At 45.1% G+C, this 22,793-nt stretch overlaps 2 protein-coding genes across 2 annotated transcripts in view; one reads left to right on the top strand and one right to left on the bottom strand.

Moving 5' to 3' along the window:
• Positions 1-22,688, top strand: part of LOC308481346 (DGAT1/2-independent enzyme synthesizing storage lipids-like) — a 203,987-nt gene extending 181,299 nt beyond the window's left edge. The window contains exons 2-5 of the mRNA XM_081013684.1: positions 17,004-17,194; positions 18,876-18,936; positions 20,439-20,578; positions 22,226-22,688. Coding sequence (XP_080869810.1) covers positions 17,012-17,194; positions 18,876-18,936; positions 20,439-20,578; positions 22,226-22,303 — 462 coding nt within the window. The 5' untranslated portion in view covers positions 17,004-17,011 and the 3' untranslated portion in view covers positions 22,304-22,688. The remainder of the gene's footprint in view (positions 1-17,003; positions 17,195-18,875; positions 18,937-20,438; positions 20,579-22,225) is intronic.
• LOC308481794 (uncharacterized protein) overlaps positions 1-22,793 on the bottom strand; it is a 91,404-nt gene that overhangs the window by 43,313 nt on the left and 25,298 nt on the right. Inside the window, exons 2-6 of the mRNA XM_081014500.1 lie at positions 10,216-10,339; positions 8,762-9,076; positions 8,108-8,272; positions 6,962-7,096; positions 1,411-1,469 (exon numbers count right to left, since the gene is read on the bottom strand). Of these exons, the coding sequence (XP_080870626.1) occupies positions 1,411-1,469; positions 6,962-7,096; positions 8,108-8,272; positions 8,762-9,056 (654 nt within the window). The 5' untranslated portion in view covers positions 9,057-9,076; positions 10,216-10,339. The remainder of the gene's footprint in view (positions 1-1,410; positions 1,470-6,961; positions 7,097-8,107; positions 8,273-8,761; positions 9,077-10,215; positions 10,340-22,793) is intronic.

Raw genomic sequence — 22,793 nt, 5'->3', positions numbered from 1 at the left:
CCGGAAGTAACCCGTTCCGGTACTTCTGGGTTCAGCGTGGTGCGCAACCCAAAAACACACAACCTGAAGCATCTGTAACCCGAGGTATGACTGTACAAATACTACTAGGCTTCATGTTGCAACATACTTTTTTTAAAAAAAACAAGAATCAATCTTTTAATTATGAAATGGAAATATCCTTTAAAAATATGATGATCTTTGTCTATCGGGTAGTTGTAATTTTCTAGATTCAGTCAATATTAGCACTTCCTGACTTTCAAGAGCAGAAGACTTCAATTAGCACTTTCAAGAGCAGAAGACAATAAAATGCAATTAAGACCCATTGTTTTCATTTAAAATGTTTTACCATTTTTTTCTCTCCCGCACTAGAATGGGATTCCAAAGGGCTGGACTTCTGCAGAATTATATCATACCTTTTTACAGTATTCCAAATGGGTATGTTTTAATCAGTTATTTCTCACCGCTCAAAGCACTTCTTGAAGCAGAAAGATACTTTTTTAAGATGCTTAATTTTCCACATGTCTGGATTTAATTTGAATTTCTAGTGTGCCACTATTTAACTCTGAAATGTACAGAACAGCTGTGTGTAGGACCAGGAAGATGTGGCCTTCCATATGTTCATGGTCCGCAACTCCCATCCACCCTGACCTCTGACCACGCAGGGTGGGGCTTGTAGAAGTTAGAATTCAACTAAACAACTGGAGGGCCATAGTTTCTCTGTACTGTACCGTATTAGCTATAAAATGTACATAGGTTCAAATATTTTAAGTTGCCTTGCTAAAAAGCATATCACTTACTCAGAAGGTTTAATCAAGTCAATAAAGATATTCAGAGCTGAAGTTTGAAATTTAACTAGTGCCTTGTAGTCTTCCTTTTGTTCTGAAGAAAACAGAGGTCACAGTAGTAGTGCTTGCATGCAGCAATCATTAATTTATGTGATATTTACATGGGAAAACTCCTCAAAAGATTCTTTTAGAGACTGGAGATTTATCTTCACAAGGTGGATCTTATAGACCGAGAAATGAGAATTAATGCAAATGGAAGGACCAGCGCAAGTCCTGATCCCCTTAATAATCAAGTTACTTCAGAAGGACAGTGGCCTCGAGCCCTGAAATCAGTTACAGACCGATACTTGGGCATCTTGGATCTTCTCTGCAGATAACAGGCATAACCACAGGTAACAGTTTAAATATAATTGTTTGGTAGATCGCTATTACTTCATTTTACAGCATGGATCTTAGTTATATTAAGTGAATCCCATGCACATGAAAATTATAGATTATTGATTAACAACATTTTTATGTTAAAAAACATAACATGTCTTCTAGCTGTTTAGCTTCTTATTTTGTTTGATAACATATATGCATTCAGAAGTGTCCAAATGTATAATCATATATGAATAGTACTTACCACTTTGGCATCTATAGCCACTTGAGCAAAACCTTTCCGATTTTTCCATATAAGTTTGTGTGATGGGACGATGAGCTGCTTGTGTGTAAAATCCAAGTCCCTCAGAGTTTGGTCAAGTTTGTAAACCTCTGTCTGTAACGGAGCCCCTTAAACATGGCTCCGTCAGTCGCTGGCAGATTCCGACAGTGGTTGCTTTCGGAATCGCTTCCAACATAAAAGCTCCTTAACGGAAACACGTCTTCTGGACTCTCTGCGTGACAGTTTCCGGCGAGGAGTGGGTGTCCCTACAGGAGGTCCTGAAACCTCCCCACTGTTTTCGCTGGAAGTGTCTCTGAGCCATCCCTCCAGCTCACTTTCCCTCAGCTCAGCTCCTCTCCCCCTACTGGTTCCCTCTTCAGCTGCTGAGTCTCTCCCAACCTGTGTGAGCCCTTTCACTTCCCTTCCTTCCGATGGCAGTTCCCTGACATCCACCTCCCCTCCAGGGCCCCCTTCACCCCCTCTCGCCCCCTCCTCTACGGGCGGTGAGGAGGCAAAACCCCGGAATGAACTTCCTTCATCTTCCGATGTCTCGAACACTTCTCTCCACCTGTTGCGGTTCCTGGTCTCGAAGTACTCCTCCTCCTCAGAGTCCATCTCCCCTTCCCCTTCCGAGTCCGAGAATCCTTCCAACTCCTCCTCCTCATCGGTGGTCCCAAAGTATTCCCTCCGGAACCTCTCCACAGGCTGAGGTTTCCTTGGGAACCTTTGATGGAACGTTTCTATCAATACCTCGTCATTGATATCTTCTGCCATTACCCAAGTGTTTTCTGACTCCGGTTCTCCTTCCCACGCTACCAAATACTCCACCTGATCCCCCTTCCACCTGGCGTCGAGGATTTCTGCCACATGGCTGCTGCATTCCCTTTCTTCTATGACCGGTCCCCGAGTGGCCATCCCTTCTCGTCCCCCCTCATACGGTGACAGTAACGACCTGTGAAATACTGGGTGCAGTTTCATGTGGTTGGATAACCGGAGCCTGAAAGCCACTGGGTTGACCTGTTGAATGACCTCAAAGGGACCCAATCTCCTGGGTCTTAATTTCTTACAACCTCCTTTGAACGGCAACCCTTGGGTTGACAGCCACACCCTATCTCCCACCCTTATGGTTTCACCTTCCCTTCGGTTCTTGTCTGCCTGCCTCTTGTATTCTTCCTTCGCCCTTTCTAAGTTGAGTTGGAGCTGACGATGGATTGCTTCCATTTCTTCTACAAAATGCTCGGCTGCCGGGACGCTCCATCTCTCCCCTTCTCCCCCTGGGAAAGCCCTGGGATGACACCCATAATTAGCCAAGAAGGGGCTCATCCCTGTGGACACATTCTCGGCATTGTTGTAGGCAAATTCCGCAAGCGCCAACTTTTCTACCCAGTCATTCTCTCTGTCATTGACATAACACCTCAGGTATTGCTGGAGGACACCGTTTGCTCTTTCCGCCTGCCCGTTGGTTTCAGGGTGCCGGGCAGTCGAAAAGTTGACCTCCACCTGCAGTAAGCTCATGAGCTTCCTCCAGAACCTGGAAGTAAATTGTTTTCCTCGGTCTGAGACCACCCTCAATGGCACCCGTGCAACCTAAAAATGTGTTCTACAAATAACTTCGCTGTCTCTTCCGCCGTGACTGCATGCGAGCAGGCTACAAAGTGGCACATCTTTGTTAGTAGGTCTACCACCACCATGATGGCTGTTTTCCCCTTGGACTTCGGCAGATCAGTCATAAAATCTATCGACACTGCCTCCCAAGGTCGTTCTGGGGTTGGTAAGGGTTCTAATAGTCCCGCCGGTGCCCGCCTCTCCCCTTTGGCTCGCTGGCATTGCTCACACCCTCTTACATACTCCCGTACATCTTCCCTCACCTTAGGCCACCAAAATTCCCTGGTGACCAACCACATGGTTTTGTGTTGTCCAAAATGCCCCGCCGTGGGGCTGTCGTGCAACTGCTTGAGTACCCTCCCCCTTAAGTCTCCTTCAGGGATATACAGTGCCCCTTTGTAATACAAAGCTCCATTTCTTTCCTCGAAACCCCCTGGTTCCTCTCCCTCACCCCTAAGACCTCTGAGCTTATTCTGGGCGTATTCATCATTCTCTGTTTCCTCTACCAGTTCTCTTTGTCCCACCAATGCCGCCCCACACACCCAGCGGTCCTCTGGAATGACATGTCTCTCTTCGGGTGCTCCCTCCCCCTCCAAATATTCAGGTTTGCGTGAGAGAGCGTCCGCCCTAATGTTCTCTGGGCCTGGCACGTAACAAATCTCAAAGTTAAATTTGGAGAACTCCTGGGCCCATCTCACTTGCCGTTGGTTGAGCACTCGTGCCGTCCTCCAATACTCTAGGTTCTTGTGGTCAGTGCACACTTGCACCTTATGTTGTGCGCCAATTAGCAGGTGCCTCCATCTCCGGAACGCCTCATGAATGGCTAGTAGTTCTCGGTCATACACCGTGTAGTTCCTCTCGGATTTGTTCAGCTTTCGCGAAAAAAAGGCACACGGTCTCCACTCTGACTCCTCCTTCCCTGGCTGCAGAAGCACCGCCCCAATCGCTCTGTCTGATGCGTCAGTTTCCACTCTCATCGGTTTTTGTAAATCCACATGCAGGAGTTGTTGTTCCGAGGCGAAGGCCCTTTTTAGTTCCTCAAATGCTCGCTCCGCCTCCTCAGTCCAAACGAACTTCTTACTGCTGAGACAGTCCGTAATGGGCGCCGTCAGGTGGGCAAAGTTTTGGATGAACTTACGATAGAAGTTCCCAAATCCTAGGAACCTCTGCACATCCTTCCTTGTTTTGGGTGTTTTCCATTCCAGCACCGCCTGGACCTTGCCGGGATCCATGGCCAATCCCTTGTCTGACAGGCGATACCCCAGGAATTCCACCTCCTTGGTATGAAACTGACACTTCTCCAGTTTCACCCACAGCTGGTTGGCTTGCAGCCTGCTCAACACTTCTCTGACGTCTCTCACATGCTGCTCCTCATTCTCAGAATACACCAACACGTCGTCTAAGAAGGCCACACAATTCTTGTAAAGCAAAGGCCCCAGGACGTGGTTCATAAACGATTGAAAGCATGCGGAGCCTGCTTGTAGGCCGAAGGGCATAACTAAATATTCAAATGCCCCTAAAGGGGTGAACATGGTGGTTTTCCATTCATCCCCCTTCCTTATTCGTATCAGGTTGTACGCCCCCCTTAGGTCCAGCTTTGTGAAAATCTTTCCCTTCCGCACCCTTGTCAAAATGTCGTCAATCCTGGGCATAGGGAAAACCACTGGTTCTGACACTGCATTTAAGGCCCTGAAGTCACACACTAGCCTCGGCTTGTTCGTGTTTTTTTTATCCACAAAAAACACTGGGCTGCCCCCCACCGCCCTGGACTCTCTGATGAACCCTCTCTTCAGGTTCTTGTCAATGAACTCTCTTAGCTCCTGCATCTCTCTGTCTGACATGGCGTACAGCTTGCCTACAGGGAGCTGTGCCCCAGGGAGTAAATTGATTTGACAGTCAAAGGGTCTATGCGGAGGTAGTTGGTCAGCTTCCCTTTCGCTGAAGACGTCGCGGAGATCTGCGTATTGTCGTGGTACCTTCACGTTCTCCGTTACTTCAGTCCCTGCTAGGGTGGCTTGGGCCCCTGCCAAACCCTTTCCCTCCTTGCAGTGTTCTAAGCAATGTGCTGAACCAAAAGAAACCACTCTCTGATGCCAGCCCACCAGCGGATCATGTAACGCTAGCCAGCTCATCCCCAATATAATGGGAGCTCCTCCCAAGGTGGCCACATTAAACGCTATCAGTTCGGTGTGCCTTGCCACCTTCATTATCATTGGGACGGTCTGCAAGCTGACTTCTCCTCCCAACAGCTCCCTGCCATCGATCGTGGTCACCTGCAGGGGGTTGCTTAAAGGGATCGTCTGTATCTGGTGTTCAGCTGCAAACTCTTTGCTCATGAAATTGCAGGAGCTGCCTGAGTCCAACAGCGCCTTTATCTTTAGAGGGTGTCCGTTTGGCAGCTCTAGCGCCACTTCTATCACTAGGGCGGGTTTAGGAGGTTCTGGCGTGGGCACTTTCACTGCTCTTTGGCCTGGCTGCTGTGTCCCGACGGTGGCAGCCAGGCGTTGGCTTTTACTTGCTCCGGTATTTCTTCCTCTCTTCCCTCCACAGCTCCTACCATCCCTTGCCATTCCTTCCTCTGGGGGCAGACTCTGGCAAAGTGACCTGGCTGTTGGCAGAGATAGCATTTCCGGGTGCCTTTTCCCTCCTTCTTTCCCCCCTCACTGGGCTTTGAAACTGCGCGCGCGCGCGCTGTTCCGATTTCCATCGGCTCTGCCGGCGGGAAAGTTGGCTCTGGAATGTCTGGAATGCGGAACTCCTTCCAACGTTCCCCCTTCCCTTCCCGCCTCTCCAATGCTCTCGCCTCCTGGCGCGCTCCTATGGTCAGCGCTGATTTGGTCAGCTGGTCCATAGACTCCGCCCTGGGCGCCCGGGAAAGTTCGTCTTTCACAGCCGAAGAAAGCCCTTCTTCAAAGAGCATTTGAATGGGTTCCGCCTATAGATCCCACCCCAATTTATGGATCAACATGGTGAACTCAGTCCAGTACTCACGGACAGATCGGCTCCCCTGTTTGCAAGCCATTAACTGTCTGCGCACCACTCCCTGTTCAATATCGCTGGAAAACATCAGATCCATGGCGCGAAAGAACTTCATCGTGTCCTTTAGGACGTCACTATTCGCTGCCATCGGGGGTCTAACCCAGTCTCTCGCCCCCTTTTCAAGATGCCCAATCACGAAAGCCACTCGTGATTCCTCGTCAGGGAATTCATCAAACTGCAGATTGAGGGCATATTGCATCTCTGTCCGAAAGCCATGATAGTCTTTGGGCTCCCCCCCAAACTTCTGCACCAATCCTGGTACCTTTCTGGCGAGCTGGGTGTCTTTCCCCTTTTTGTCTGCATCCTGAGCCCTCCTCTCCTCAAGCCTTGCCGTCTGCAGCGCTAGCTGGACCTCCAACACCCGGTACCTTTCTTCCAGGCTTGGACCCGCTCCAGCTCCTGCTTCTCCGGTTCCGGCTGGGTTGCTCATGATGCCTTCTCCTGCACAAGCTGCTCACGGAGACTGTCGGAATGCTGTGATGGGACGATGAGCTGCTTGTGTGTAAAATCCAAGTCCCTCAGAGTTTGGTCAAGTTTGTAAACCTCTGTCTGTAACGGAGCCCCTTAAACATGGCTCCGTCAGTCGCTGGCAGATTCCGACAGTGGTTGCTTTCGGAATCGCTTCCAACATAAAAGCTCCTTAACGGAAACACGTCTTCTGGACTCTCTGCGTGACAGTTTCCGGCGAGGAGTGGGTGTCCCTACAGGAGGTCCTGAAACCTCCCCACTGTTTTCGCTGGAAGTGTCTCTGAGCCATCCCTCCAGCTCACTTTCCCTCAGCTCAGCTCCTCTCCCCCTACTGGTTCCCTCTTCAGCTGCTGAGTCTCTCCCAACCTGTGTGAGCCCTTTCACTTCCCTTCCTTCCGATGGCAGTTCCCTGACAGTTTGTATGATTTATCACTAAATAGTGCTTCTCGAACTCCCCCTGGTGAAATTCCCAGCAGATGACCATTTTTTAGAACATTTACACACTCTTGCTGTGTACCAGGTAAAAGCCACATTACAGCACCTAAGTTTTTTAAACCTATAAAATATAAACAAGAAGACATAAACAAATAAACAGCCCCAAACCTGGCTCAGCTGAAGATATGCCAGCATAACTTGCTCATCCTGGCTGAACTGAGACTGACTGAACAAAGGCTTTTGAAAGTCACCCCAAAAAGGGTGTTCTGAGGATGTGGTGGGATGGGGAGCGGGGAACTTAGACTGGATCTTAAGCCCAGTCCACTCAGTCACATGACCTGGCGACCTGGCATAGAACCTTTCATTAAAGGCTTGTTTTCCATTGGCCAAGGACCCACCAATTTGCTCTCTGGCATAGAGCAATTTCCCTTGCTACACTAAGGGCCATTAACTCATCAAAAAGCTTGCCCAGCTAGTTCAACAATGGAATCCTTCATTTTAACCCTTGCTGGATCTAGGACCCAGGGAACTCAGAAGGGACTCAGGCATCAAGCAGGCTAAACCCCCATATTCACAACACTGAATCTTGTTCTTCAGATATTTAATGCTAGGCATTAAAACTGCCTAATCTAATGAAGGACTTATCTAGCCAGTGTAAACAGCATTACCCCTGATGCTAAGCAGAGAGAAATTTATAGATTTTGCCATTTTGATAATAGATAAAATCTTGCCAGTTTCTGGAAATCACAAGTGGGGAGAGTGATCCTGCACAAGCTTGGATCTTCTCTTAGGCACCTGACTGGCCACTGTGAGAACAGGATGCTGGAGTAGATGGGCCATTGGCCTCATCCAGCAGATTCTAACTCCCTCTGTTCGTTTCTTTAATTTAATGATATAAGATGCTTTTTCATGACCACTGAGGACTAGACAATGCTTCCTGAAACGAGCAGAGAAAACTTTTGATGGCTGGTAGTTAGTAACCTACTAACCTGTGTCTCCATTAACCACTCCTCACTAGGAAACTGATGCTGCAAAAGGCTGAAGCTTCCTAACACCATTTGGGGAAAATGGGGTATATTTTAGTATTACACACATTACCTGAAATCAGTTTTAAATTAACAAAGAACATCACCTGGAAGTTTGAAAACACAACGATCAGCTACTGTATAGCAACTTTGGCGCTTCAGAAGAAAAAGTTTGGATAAAAAGTAACCATAATCTATAGGAATTGCTCCATGGTAAAATATTATAAGGCCTGGTCCATCTGGTAGGTTTTCTATGCCATGTAGTTCGTAACCTGTTTGGAATACAAAGTGCAAAAGGGTTGTTATTTCAAATTAAGTAACTCTGAATGGGTAACTGAACTATAGTAGATTCCAGTGGTGTAGTGTGAGGTGCCAAGGGGGCCATTGCCCCGAGACCACAATTTGGGGGGTTGTGAACCCTCAAATGACACACTATCCACGCCCTGCCCCTGCCCATTGTGTGAGTGCCAACACAGCGGTGGCAAGGTCTGGGGAGCAGAGGGTGCCCCTTTCCCACCCAGCACGCAACACCTGGCTGCAAGATAACGTGGACAATACTCTTGACCCTCCTTCACCTCACCCCTGCCCTGCACATGAGCGCTTGCCTGGTGGCAAGGGCTGAGCAGCGCTAAACGTTGATAACTAGTTTTGTTATGTTTGTAATTATGGTAAATATTCTCATGTTGTAAGTTGCCTTGAGCAAGGTTTTAATTAGGGAAAGGCAACATACAATTCAGAAGATGAAGATGAAACATGCTTACCATTCAAATATCTTCCAAGTCTATCCCACATGAATGTTATAATTAGTCGTGCACCATCCCATGCTTTACTGGAATAAGCTTCTTTTAGTTTATGTGTCCTCTCATAGATGAAGAGGACCAAAGAAGAAAGGTAAAGAAGAAGCAGCACACATGCAGGAATTGTAAAAAATAACAGGATGTTGATAAACACCAGCACTACTGAACAGATGATCACATATGGGAGATATTCAAGAAAAATCCATTCTTCCATCAGATACGTAAGGCATGTAGAGTATGTCACAGTTGTATGTAGCATTTATTCACACTAATAATGTCCTGGGTTTTTTTTAAAGAAAAAGAATAAAACAATGTGAAACCCTTTCTACCACAAACTGTAGTCTCCTCAAAAAAAACTTGAAGCATCTCTTCATTCCAGAAAAACCAGTTGTGAGCTGCTAAATATTCCTCCTGTTCTAGAGATACTAGCAATACAATCAAATTATCTTGCCCAAGAACTACACCAGCCAATCTACATCACATGTCTCGCCTGAGGCTGTGAACACTAGTTCTCTGCACCATAGATGGTAGAACAATATGTAGAGTCCAGCTGATTAAGGAGGGGACGTGCAGCAGGCACACAATACTGTGAGCAAATGTGCCAGGATGTTGTAACTATCACCATGGAGCAGGTACTGAATGGTAACCCAGTAAATTTCTTCTGCCTAGAAGCATAGCTTGGACCTCATATCCAAAATCATTTTAATCCTATACATATTCACAGCGCGGCCTTCTGCATATTTACTCAAGAGCAAGTGCTACTGTGCAAAAGGAAGCTTACTCCCAGGTAAACGCTCCTCTGGCACATGTGCCTGCCTTCCCCCAGCATGTGGCACCCCCTGGGTGCAGGTGCCCACTGTGTCTTAAGTTCAGGGCTGGAGACTTAACAGTGTAGTTCCTCTTTGCAATGGGCGAGATAGGATAGAAAAGTCCCCCCCCCCCGCCGCCAACTTGTCCTCCTAGCTTCAGAGTGAAGCCAGCAGCACCCAAGTAGCACAGAGTTCCATTTTCTGTCCTCAGAACATGTGGGTGGGCCAGGTGCCTCTGGTGGGCTCTTCAGCACCACCCAGCAGAAGTCCCCCAATGGGGCATTCTGGGGGAGCCCTGAAGTGGATCTCCCCTTCACAATAGGAAAAAGCGCTACATGGGAGAATAAGGAAGAGCGAAGGCGGTGCTAGAAGGCTGAGTGCTCCTGAGGGCTTGGCAAAAGGAATGAGGGTTGGGTAGAAGTTGACAGACGCCAGGGTCCCAAACACCTGGAGGTCCCCTAGTTGTGTGTGTTGGAGGAGGGCGACTGAGTGACGCAGCAGCTCTCTCAGAGTTGCTCAGCTCCACAGCCACAGCAGCTCCACCATTCCCTCGCCTCCCCCCCCCCCCATCAACCGCTCTTCCGCTCGCGCGCTTTCCCCTCGCCTCGCCTCCTCTCAGGCTCTTCGGCGCGCCGAGCTTCCTTCAGGCGGGACGTCCTCAGCTCCTCACGTGGGCGCTTCGCGGGGGGACCGGGGAGCACCCTGCGCCTTTCTGCGGTTACCTCGTCCGTCGCTAGCGGAGGGCGGAAGGGAAGAAGAAGAAGAAGAAGAAGAAGAAGAAGAAGGAGGAGGAGGAGGAGGAGGAGGAGGAGGAGGAGGAGGAGGACACGAGGAAATGGGTATCGGCCGCCAGAGATCCTCACCGGCGCTTCCTTCCGAGGGGCTCGGCTGCTGCTATTCGCAGCAGGTTGTCGGTGAAGGTAGCCTCAAGCTCGAAGCGTCTGCTAGGGAGGAGTCGCGCTGGTGTTAAAAGGAGCGTCGCAGTCTTGCGGATGAGTCTGCGGTCGCAGGTGAGGTTGCCTCGAGCTGTTTGCGCCTTCGTACTTAAGAAGGAGACGGCCGGTTTCTGTAAAAAAGAAGTATATCGGGTACTTTCTACCATGGGGTGGGGACAGAACTTCAGTTTGCTATGTATTTTTTATTTAGGTTCTAGCACATTTGCAAACGAAGCAGGGTCCAGTATGGTTTCAAATTGGCTGAGAGACTTTGTTGGGATAACTAGATGACCCTTGGAGCTCCTTCCAACTCTACATTTTATGATTCTATGAACAAAAACGTTAGCCTGGTAAGCCTAAATTGCCTTTACTTCAGTCACCTCTCTGGGAGCGGCAGAAGACTTGTCTGGTGCACTTTTTTGTTGGCTAATTTTCACCCCTATGGAGACTTGACCCTTTATGTGGTGGTTTAAAGAGACTCTGGTGGGTGTGCCATCTGTATGAGGAAACAAAGCATTGTGAAAAAGAGGGAGGGCTTGTGGAGGCTGCTTCTGGGAAGTCGTGGCCCTTTTTAATTAAATGTAAGCTATGGGGTCAAGATGTGCTTGCAAGGTATCCTGCAATACGTAAACCTTGATAACATGTTCTGTTTACAATATTAAATCCTAGCGCTGCATCAGGAAAAGCTTTTCCATTGGACCTCTCTCTTTAATTCTCTTTAATTCAGAGCAATAATCACATACACATATGGTGGTCTGTTTTACTCTATTTTTGAGGGGAGAGGTATTCGTTGTGACAGAGTAGTAGTACTTTCCTGCATTAAGGGGTTTGATCAACAGGGGAGAAATAATTTGATAGCCTTGCCTTGTTTAATTTGTTTGACATGGTTAGTTTGTTCTAATTTTCTTTTTTGGAGTCTTGTAAAGACCATTACTCTTCACTCTCCCCCCCCCCCCACCACAATGCTTTATCACCAGGTTCTCAAGATTTATGAGGATTTATAAAGTAGCTGACCTTCCTTGTCCACAAAAATGCTGTGTCATGAACTTCTCTGTCTGCAATTCAGTCATAGATGCAATAAAGACAAATATCCATGCCATATAAAAGGCAAATAAAGCCGAAAAACAAAAAACAAACAGGTCTCCAATCTTCATTAGTCCCTTCATGAATCAATTGAAGAAGAGCTAAAACCTACCAAAATCCATTAAAACCACTTAGAACCTACTAAAAGGCAGATTAAAAACCACAAACTTCCAGAGAGGGATGTTATCTCCCAATCTGCTGAGTCCCTTCCAGACTTTTTCCTTTTACTTCAGGAAACAGTTAATTTAAGGTAAAGTTAACAGAAGTTAACGCGCAGGAAGGACCTCCATCAACAATATCCTTAGCTTGTGTCAGAGGAATGAAAAAATTATGTTATCAGCTGCATAATTCCCTGATGAAAAAATGCATGGCTATCAAGTACATTAGAAAATAATGGACAGAAGGATTTCAGAGCAGAATCAGCATGTTGATTTCCTTCTGAAATTATATCTTTGAATCCTGTATGGGAACAACCATGAGAGTAAACATGAGCAGCATAGAAAGGCGCAATTCTATTTGTCAAGAGATTTTTCAGTGTCAAAAACAAAGAGTAGATTGAAATCTAGCATAGGAGAAAGATAGGAATTAGCCAAATGTGCTAAAAAGATATCCCACTTCACACAAAAATCACAAAATGCAGTGAAAGTGTAGGCTGTTCTCTGTCAGTTTCCTGATTAGCTGCAAAAAATATGCCAGTTATTTTCAGAATCCTTATGTTAAAACACTCTAGAGGTGTTGAATAGGAACCTGCTTTTGGACAGAAACCAATTTCCAGGGTACCTGTTGAATTAAAACTAGGCGTGAATCTTTAGGAGGGTTAAAATAAACTATCCCAAGTTGATCAGTAAATGCAAACTGATAGGAAAGAGAAGAACTCATTAGGGACTCGTGTTCCTCTTTAGAAAAAAAGCAAATAACAAACAGCAATATCAAATCCAGTGTTAGGCAAATGTAGTCACTTTAAAATCACTATTCTGTCAGCAGCGTCTGGGGAAAAAAGTAGTCCTGTAGGTGAAAACATTGTATCAAGGAAAATCACTCGTATGAATTGACCCCAAAACTCTGCAACTGCTGTAAAGTAAATTCATTAGGAATTTTAAGTTGAGGGAGGAAAGGAGAAAAAACAGTCTGCAACAGGTGATGAAGAATAAGTCTCACTGTCTGAGGTGGAATCAGACCTGTATGCTATGTCTTAATTTTATAAACCACCATAGGGCACTGGAACTGAAATTAGCAAGTTCTGCTGTCATTAGATTCAAACCAGCACTGCCCTTAGCGGCATGGCACAGATCTGTCACAGGAGACTGTGTGTTAAAAGCAACTGTGTTAGAAGCAATAGGTGGCTCTGCTAATTTAGCTTCAGTAAAATCCTGACAATCAGCTGGCACAACAGTCTTTGTTCTCCCATTTAAACTCAGGCTGGAAGGCCATCTGTTGTGGCATTGCCTGTCTTTAGCAGGATAAACTGAAGGAGACAAAGCTGCTGCTTGTTGATGTTGTTTAGTCGTTTAGTTGTGTCCGACTCTTCGTGACCCCATGGACCAGAGCACGCCAGGCACTCCTGTCTTCCACTGCCTCCCGCAGTTTGGTCAGACTCATGTTTGTAGTTTCTAGCTGCTGCTAGGAGGGCAGATTTGTGAGTCTCAGTGTCAATATTCTGGCAGGGCTTACTCATTTGAGCAATATCTGTTTCTGGCTTCTGATAACTTGCTTTAAGAGCAGTCTTGCAATCAGCATTTTCATTTTCATAAGCCAATTGTTTCATTTAAACTTCAGAGGCTTCAAGGTTTGGAATTTAAGTACTGGCTCCTCTTAGCCCATCAAGAATGCCATGCAAGCCATTTTCTGTCACACTTCGCTTCAATTGTTTAAAAACTGCGAAGGGCAATGATTCACGGGCTCTCAGTTCAAAGTGCATTCTGAACAACAGGACAGACTGATAATAATGGCAAGGTGTCAGCTATTTTTCCTTCACTGCTTCCTTCTGCCATATTTGGAATAACCAATTTTTGCACTGCGGTCTGAGCCCCTTGCGGGCATTGGTCCAACAAAGAGGGTGGCATGGAATTTACATTCGACCCAGGCAAATCTTTGGCAAAGGAAGGTGACTCTGGGAATGGAAGTACCTTTGGCATGACCTCAGAGAGAGGCTTGAAATCTAGAGGCAGAGATGGGGGAAACAATATTATGGTATTTTTAAAAGCAGCTAGGGGTTGCAACAATGTGGGAGCATTCACAGAGACAACGGGTGGTTGGAGTAAAGCGTTAGAGAGCTTTCCAACTGCGTCTCTACACAAATGCCAGGTGTGCAAAACTTGTACAGATGCCTCAGGATGTCTATGGAGTGCATCTCCCAGCTCATTCCATTTCTTAATGTCATAAGTACCCCCCTCTGGAAATCAGGGGCACAGTCTAGCAATCCCTAACAACATTTTTTCTACTAAGGGTGCTAGATGCTTATCATGCCCTGCCTGAGCTAGCAAAAATAACAAATCATTCCTATGCTTTTCCTGCTCATGTGAAAGCTTGCTTCCCATGATCTCACCTGAAGGGGTATAGACGCACGTCTTTGGGGCTCGTTCCGAGCGAATGAGATCCTAAGTCTGGGAATCGTTTTGCAGGAGATGATCCACCGCGACCAAGGGATAGCAGCAGCCAAGCATACTAGGACTCAATTTCTTGATTTTAAGAAAGCCGACTTCATAAAACTTAGGGAAGTGCTGGGTGAGATCCCATGGACAGTAATACTAAAAGGAAAGGGAGTTCATGATGGCTGGGAGTTTGTTAAGAGGGAGATAGTAAAAGCACAACTTCAGGCAATACCAATGAGACGGAAACATGGAAGGTGCCTAAAGAAGCCAGGGTGGCTATCTAAAGAAGTTTTAACTGAGTTAAGATTAAAAAAGGATGTGTACAAAAAATGGAAAAGGGGGGAAACCACCAAAGAGGAATTCAAACAAATAGCCAGCACGTGTAGACACAAAGTCAGAAAAGCTAAAGCACAGAATGAACTCAGGCTTGCTAGAGAGGTTAAAAGCAACAAAAAAGGCTTTTATGGGTATGTTCGTAGCAAAAGGAAGAACAAAGACACAGTGGGGTCACTCAGAGGAGAAGATGGTGAAATAGGGGACACAGAAACAGGGGACACAGAAAGGGCTGAACTCCTCAATGCCTTCTTTGCCTCAGTCTTCTCCGATAAAGAAAACAATGCCCGACCTGAAGAATTTGGAGCAAATGATTCAGCAGAGGAAACACAGCCCAGAATAACTAAGGAGATAGTACGAGAATACTTGGCTAGTCTAGATGTATTCAAGTCTCCAGGGCCAGATGAACTTCATCCAAGAGTATTAAAAGAACTGGCAGATGTGATCTCAGAACCACTGGCAGTCATCTTTGAGAATTCCTGGAGAACAGGCAAAGTCCTGGCAGACTGGAGGAGGGCAAATGTTGTCCCTATTTTCAAAAAGGGGAAAAGAGAGGACCCAAATAATTACCGCCCAGTTAGTCTGACATCAATACCAGGGAAGATTCTGGAGCAGATCATTAAGCAAACAGTCTGTGAGCACCTAGAAAGGAATGCTGTGATCACCAATAGTCAGCATGGATTTCTGAAAAATAAGTCATGTCAGACTAACCTGATCTCGTTTTTTGACAGAATTACAAGCCTGGTAGATGAAGGGAACGCAGTGGATGTACCCTACCTTGATTTCAGCAAGGCATTTGACAAGGTGCCCCATGATATTCTTGTAAAGAAGCTGGTAAAATGTGGTCTTGACTATGCTACCACTCAGTGGATTTGTAACTGGCTGACTGACCGAACCCAAAGGGTGCTCATCAATGGTTCCTCTTCATCCTGAAGAAGAGTGACTAGTGGGGTGCCACAGGGTTCTGTCTTGGGCCCGGTCTTATTCAACATCTTTATCAACGACTTGGATGATGGACTCAAGGGCATCCTGATCAAATTTGCAGATGACACCAAACTGGGAGGGGTGGCTAACACCCCAGAGGACAGGATCACACTTCAAAATGACCTTGACAGATTAGAGAACTGGGCAGAAACAAACAAGATGAATTGTAACAGGGAGAAATGTAAAGTATTGCACTTGGGCAAAAAAAAAATGAGAGGCACAAATACAAGATGGGTGACACCTGGCTTGAGAGCAGTACATGTGAAAAGGATCTAGGAGTCTTGGTTGACCACAAACTTGAAATGAGCCAACAGTGTGACGCGGCAGCTAAAAAAGCCAATGCAATTCTGGGCTGCATCAATAGGAGTATAGCATCTAGATCAAGGGAAGTAATAGTGCCACTGTATTCTGCTCTGGTCAGACCTCACCTGGAGTACTGTGTCCAGTTCTGGGCACCACAGTTCAAGAAGGACACTGACAAACTGGAACGTGTCCAGAGGAGGGCAACCAAAATGGTCAAAGGCCTGGAAACGATGCCTTATGAGGAACGGCTAAGGGAGCTGGGCATGTTTAGCCTGGAGAAGAGGAGGTTAAGGGGTGATATGATAGCCATGTTCAAATATATAAAAGGATGTCACATAGAGGAGGGAGAAAGGTTGTTTTCTGCTGCTCCAGAGAAACGGACACGGAGCAATGGATCCAAACTACAAGAAAGAAGATTCCACCTAAACATTAGGAAGAACTTCCTGACAGTAAGAGCTGTTCGACAGTGGAATTTGCTGCCAAGGAGTGTGGTGGAGTCTCCTTCTTTGGAGGTCTTTAAGCAGAGGCTTGACAACCATATATCAGGAGTGCTATGATGGTGTTTCCTGCTTGGCAGGGGGTTGGACTCGATGGCCCTTGTGGTCTCTTCCAACTCTATGATTCTATGATTCTACATGTGGCACCCTTGCTGTAGTGTTCATGGCCCTCCACTGCCTCTCCCCCTACATCATATTCCTCTGCACGCACACAGCAGCCACACCAGGAAACTATGACATCACAGAAAGGTCATTTGAAGGAAGGAAGGAAGGAAGGAAGGAGGCCAAAGAGGCCCAGTAGCACAGAGTGCTGTTTGGAGTTTTTCCACTAGGTTAATTAATGCAGCATATAACCTCCACCCATATATCTGTGTACCAATCTCTGCTGGAGGTGGCAGTTTTCCATCAGCATAGTCTCCTCAGTTCCATGTGTGTATCTCCTCCCCCCCCCTCCTGTGTGTGTGTCTACTGTATTCAAAAGCTCTGCACCCTAAAGGGATTGAAATTCCCCATCCATGAAATCATAGTTGAAATGGATGGCAGAGAGCTATGCTTATGATCCATAATAGTGCAATATCTTTGCAATAATGGCACTTGTATTGTATCCACAGTATTTCCTAAATAAGTTTCAAATAAAATGCATTCTTCTATTTGGAGCTTATTCTTTTCAGGGCTGCAGATGTTTTATTATGTGATCAGGTTGAAATCTTCCAAGAAAGCTGAAATTGTGGAAATGATGAAGAAAGGCCATTTACTGGGCATTGCACCTGGTGGAGGTAGAGAAGCACTGTATAGTCACGATTACTGCATAATGTGGGGTAAACGCACAGGTTTTGCTCAGGCAGCTTTGGAGGCGAAAGTGGTGAGTGATCTTTGTGCAATCTGCATTGCCTTCACAATTATCCTAGATAAGACGTAATGTGTTGACATCCTTGATCCAGCATCCAAAAAAGCTGAGGATGGCAAATATCCTGTTTGGGGGTCAAATGACATCTGGAGTGCCACAGGTCTCCCCACCCCTGCTTTAAAACAAACCTACTGAAATTGGTGATGTTTAAAAAGAAAACCTGCGTTTTCCTTTTATCTTTCTTTTTTATATATAATTTTATTTTAAAAAATTGTTTTACTGTTTAAAATATTCATTTTACATCCTTAAGATATCAACGACTTCGTTTCTTCTCCTTTGATAGTTCATTTTACATATCATAAATCCCTGCATATTTTACAAAAACTATACTATGTATAGTATTCCATTATTGAATCCATCAAAACATATTACACTGAAGAATTTATCTTAATGCTGCCAGTCATCATCTATTTCAAGATCCTTCTCATAATATGTCTGGAGCACTCAGGCTTTGATATTTCTAGAATAAAAAAAGAACCAAACAATCTCCTGGAAATGTTTTCTTCTTAGCATACGGGGATTTAACCCTGAAAGCATGATCAAGAGCTTGATGTACCTCCTACTTTTGAGTCTCAAGAAGATTTGCAAGTGCCTCAATTATTTTATCCCTTATTGCTTCACCAGATTGCTGAGCAATAGATCTAAATCATAAAAGCATCTCTTTTTGCCTCAATTCAATTAAAGCCAAATTGTCTGCCAATAGTTCCTGAGATGCTATAGCTGCCGCCAGTTGAATCCAGGGGGGAGGAGTATAAAAGTTTGAATGCTTTTTCTTGAAAAAGAAAGTTTTCAAAGTTCTTATCCCCCTGTCCCCTTCCTTTTATTTCCAATGGCAGACTTTCTTTGTTTCCTTCAATGCTTCAGCCATCTGGTTCCCATGCAGGATAGTCACCAATTCTAGAGAAGACTCCCCTTTTGTTCTCCTGGAAGTTCGCCAAATTAATCCAAATGCTAAAGACACTTGAGTAATAAATCTCTCTTTCTTTGGTTTTATTTTCTGGGAAATCTGCTAATCAAAAACTTGACCTGATTGAGCAAAACCAATGTGATTTTTGGATTCAGTGCATCAGATTCGTCCTAAATCAACTGAAAAAACGCAGACAACAAATTTGTTGTTGACCAGTGTAATAAATCCCCTTTTCCTTGGTTTTATTATCTGGAGCCCAGAGATTACAGCTTGACAGCTGGGTTAGGCCAGCACCAAATGGAACCTCAGACCCGTTGGGAACTCGCTTTTGACCTCCACAGGAGCCCTCAGAATCCTGATCATCCCCAAGACCTTTTTTGGGTGCTCGTTGCCTACGAGCTGCCGCCAAACTCCAAAATGCAGCGGCCGGTTGGCTGAACCTGGCTTCCTTTCCCCCTCAGGGCAAACCAAGAAATTCTTTCCCCCCCTTCAGTTCCTAAAAATCTGGAGGACAGCTTCTGAAGTTTCTTCATCTGAGATATTTGAATAAATGTGTCAGGAATTTTAAAGCCAATTACATTATCATTTATGAGTTGCTTCTCATTATAATCTCAGATGTGAAGCATTCTTCATAGTCCATAACAAAAATAAAGGCAGGATGGTTTGGACAAAATAATTATCCAATCTTCACCTTTCTTTTCATGTTTGTTTCATCTTTTATTTTTTTAGACCATCATCCCTATTTTTACACAAAACAGTTGTGAAGCATACAGGACCATTGGAAAGACAAGTAAGTTAAATACCTTGGTTAATCAAGAGATCTCAGGCAATATACATTTTAATACAATAGAATGATCTTTTAAAAAGAATATTTACTACTCATGAATAGATTTTATAGGGACATGGGTGGCGCTGTGGGTTAAACCACAGAGCCTAGGACTTGCCGATCAGAAGGTCGGCAGTTCGATTCCCCTGCTCCTGCCAACCTAGCAATTCGAAAGCACGTCAAAGTACAAGTAGATAAATAGGTACCGCTCCAGCGGGAAGGTAAACTGCGTTTCCATGCAGTGCTCTGGTTCGCCAGAAGTGGCTTAGTCATGCTGGCCACATGTCCTGGAAGCTGTCTGCGGACAAACGCCGGCTCCCTCGGCCAATAAAGCGAGATGAGAGCCGCAATCCCAGAGTCGGTCACGACTGGACCTAATGGTCAGGGGTCCCTTTACCTTTACTTAATAGATTTTATTCCATGTCCACTTATCTGCAAAAGCTGTGCTGCCTGCCTCAGTACTGAGTGAACATGCCCTTGCTTAGTTTTCTAGTAGATTTGACAGAAAGCTATAATCGATAAATGTGGGAGCAACCCTAACATGGAGGGGAACTGAACAGGAAACATACCATATTCTGCAGTCTATTGTACACAACTTATGACTGATTGCAAAGAGCTGAGAAGAGCTGACTGAATATCTTGTACAGTGGTACCTCAGGTTAAGTACTTAATTGGTTCCGGAAGTCTGTACTTAACCTGAAGCGTTCTTAATCTGAAGCGGACTTTCCCATTGAAAGTAATGGAAAGTGGATTGATCCGTTCCAGATGATGAAAAAATACCCCCTAAAATAGCAATTTAACACAAATTTTACTGTTTCACGAGACCATTGTTCCATAAAATGAAGGCAATAATCAATGTACTGTACTATAAAATAAATAAGACAGTATTTTAGATGAAAAGAATTAAAATTTATTTCCAAACTTACTGTTTGGAGGGGGCTCAGGGTCCTCTTCCACAATCACAATCGGCTTGGCTTCCGGCATTCATGGAGGCCTCAGAGAGCTCCTGGAGCCCAGTCGCAGAGCCTCTGCAGCCACCATGGATGTCGGGGCTTGGCTCCCGGCATTCGAGGAGCCGCTCTAGGCACCGCGGATGTCGGGGCTTGGTTACCCCCATTCGCGGAGCCGCTCTAGGCATCGCAGATGTCGGGGGTTGGTTCCCTGCATTCGCGGAGGCCTCTGACAGCTCCGTAGGCTCTGCCGATGTCTGGGTCTGACTCCAGGCAATGTCCTCCGAGAGCTTGGAAAACTTACTTCCGGGTTACAATCCTTCATAACCCGAAAAAACGTAAGTTGAAGCGCTCGTAACCCGAGGTACCACTGTATCTCTTTTCCCAAGCACTCATATTATTTAACTCTTCCTTTCTTACTATTTATTGCAATTGCTAAACACTGAGAATGTCAACTAATTTCAGATTTGATATGGTGTCGCTTTCCTTCAGAATCTTCTTCCATTTCATACACAGGGCTGACAAAATGGCTGTATGAGAAAACTCGATGTATGGTCCTTCCCTTTTACGGAGGGTTTCCAGTGAAATTGAGGACATTTATTGGAGAACCCATCCCATATGATCCAAATATAACATCTGTAGAGCTGGCTGAAAGAGTAAGTTAATTCTAAACTTGGAAGTTTAAAGCAGAATATTTCTTTTCCTCTTGGTTTCTCTCTCTTTCAGCTCTAAATCTTATTGTACATATTGATTTCCTCATTCTATATGACCTGATATAAGGTTCATTATATATACTTTTGTGCATCATGCCCATCACTCAATTTCCCCTCTCCTTAACTTGTTGAGACTATTTAAATGGGGGGAAAAACTATGTGGTACAAAGATAGATCTGCTCATGCAATGGGATTTCTTTTTCCCATTATACTAGGGTGGACTATACAAAATAATCAAATAATAGATCTTATTCTAATTGCTCCTCATGAAAATTTTGGTCAATTGCATAAAAAGCTGTTCTTTGGGGCCATTGGTCAGAAAGTTGTGATTTTTTGGGGGAGCGGTTGCCCTCTCCCCACCCCAACTGCCCACAGGTGCAAAACAGAACCAGAGCCACTCTCACGTAGGAGCCTGAAACAGCGCACACACAAATTTACCCCCCCAACTCGGATATTTCCTTAAAATGGAAAAAAGAAACCTCCCAAATGGCCCCAGAAGGACATGTCTGGGATTTCCCAAACATATGGAAACCCTACACTATGTGCCCCAGAATCTGCCTGACAAGGTACCTCCAGTGCTAATTTTTGAGCATATGGAGAGGGTTGAAGAGGAAGACAATTTATTGCACACGTTGATATGTGTTGCATGTACACACTGATGCGTGTTTAAGAGAGCATTGGATACAGCGTTGTTAAACGGTGCCATGATTCCTGCCCAACTACCAAGCTATCAAATCTGAACCTGCAACACATATATTGTAATTTGTTATTACTCGTGCATCAGCAAGCTCCTAAATGAGATGCCGTTTCACTGAAGACAAGGTCAAACACAGATACCATTTGTATGGTATTACATTGCATGACTTATTCTACCTGCTCCTGCAGGGGATGTTACACTTCCCCCCTTCCTCCAGGAAAACATGGGAATCTGAATCCCAAAGGGAGGGGGCTAAGGGGAGGAGCATGTAGGGTCCTGGTGGCTGATGGGAACGGGGTGGGAACATTGTTTAGTATGCCTGATCCTTCTCCAAGCACTTTCTGCTTGTTTTCTTGCTGCATCAAGTTTCAGGTATTGATTGCGTGTTTAAAGGGGCAGATAAGAAATTTCTTTCTGCAAGGGGTTATGCCTTGGTTGTCCTGAGGTTCGCTCCTTTTATCCTACATTGTAACAACCATGCAAGGTAACTACTGTGTACAAAGCAGCCCAAGACACATATGTTTGATTGTTTCTCTGCCATTCTCATACAGTGTCCTTGGTAAACATAAAGAGAGTGGGCTGGATTCACTGAGAAATGAGCAGTTTCCTAGTGGGGGTTCCTCACCCTAGCTGCTCTGGCCCAAACCTCCATGTTGAAGAAGCCACTTTTGAGGGTTGAGAGACAAGGACTCTCATGCAACACATTTCTGTGTACAAAGTCAGTTGTGTATCCCAGAAAGAAGTCACATATTGTGCTTCTATAGCTGGAATAAATGGGTTGCCTCTGGTTCTGATCCCTTTAGCTTCTTCCTCACAGACATTAATAACTGTGAATACCTATTTTGCAATGTATTCCTATAACACAATGTATTCCTCTGGTTTTCTTTCAACAGGCGAAGATTGCACTTGAAAATCTTCGGGATAAACACCAAAAAAGGCCAGGAAATATATTAGGAGCTCTTTCAGAATGATTTGATAAGCATTACAAAGCTAACTAGTCCATATAAAACAGTTGCAGTGTTTCTGACGAGGTGTCTGTAATAGGAAGTGTTAATAATTATGTTATTAAAGCTAAGTTGATATACACAGTATTTTGCTGGATTGTATATGAATTATTTGGAAGGGTCCCTAGCTCAGTAGCTCAGCACCTGCTGTGTGTACAGAAGGTCCTACGTTTTTGAAGACGTACAAGTGCTTTCCTGCCCTATCCTGCAATACACCCAGTATTCCCCTTTTTGGGGAACTTGCACTAGTAGAGGCAGAATCGAAGAGTATAACAGGAAGGCGAGTCTTTAACTAAACATGAAATAATATTACATGTGAAAGAGTACTGTCTATAAATCACCTGTATTAAAACAGTGGCACTTCTTTTATGTTTATTAAAGGGTGCTCCAATATTTAAGCGCTATAATGCAAATCCTTTTAAACCTATAGCAAGAAAAGCAGAGAAAACAAGAATAC

The sequence above is a fragment of the Podarcis pityusensis genome, assembly GCF_964106645.2.
Source record: "Podarcis pityusensis genome assembly, chromosome: 7".
NCBI lineage: Eukaryota > Metazoa > Chordata > Lepidosauria > Squamata > Lacertidae > Podarcis > Podarcis pityusensis.
Note: the sequence above shows the minus strand (reverse complement) of the source record. Positions and strands in the feature narration are given on the sequence as shown.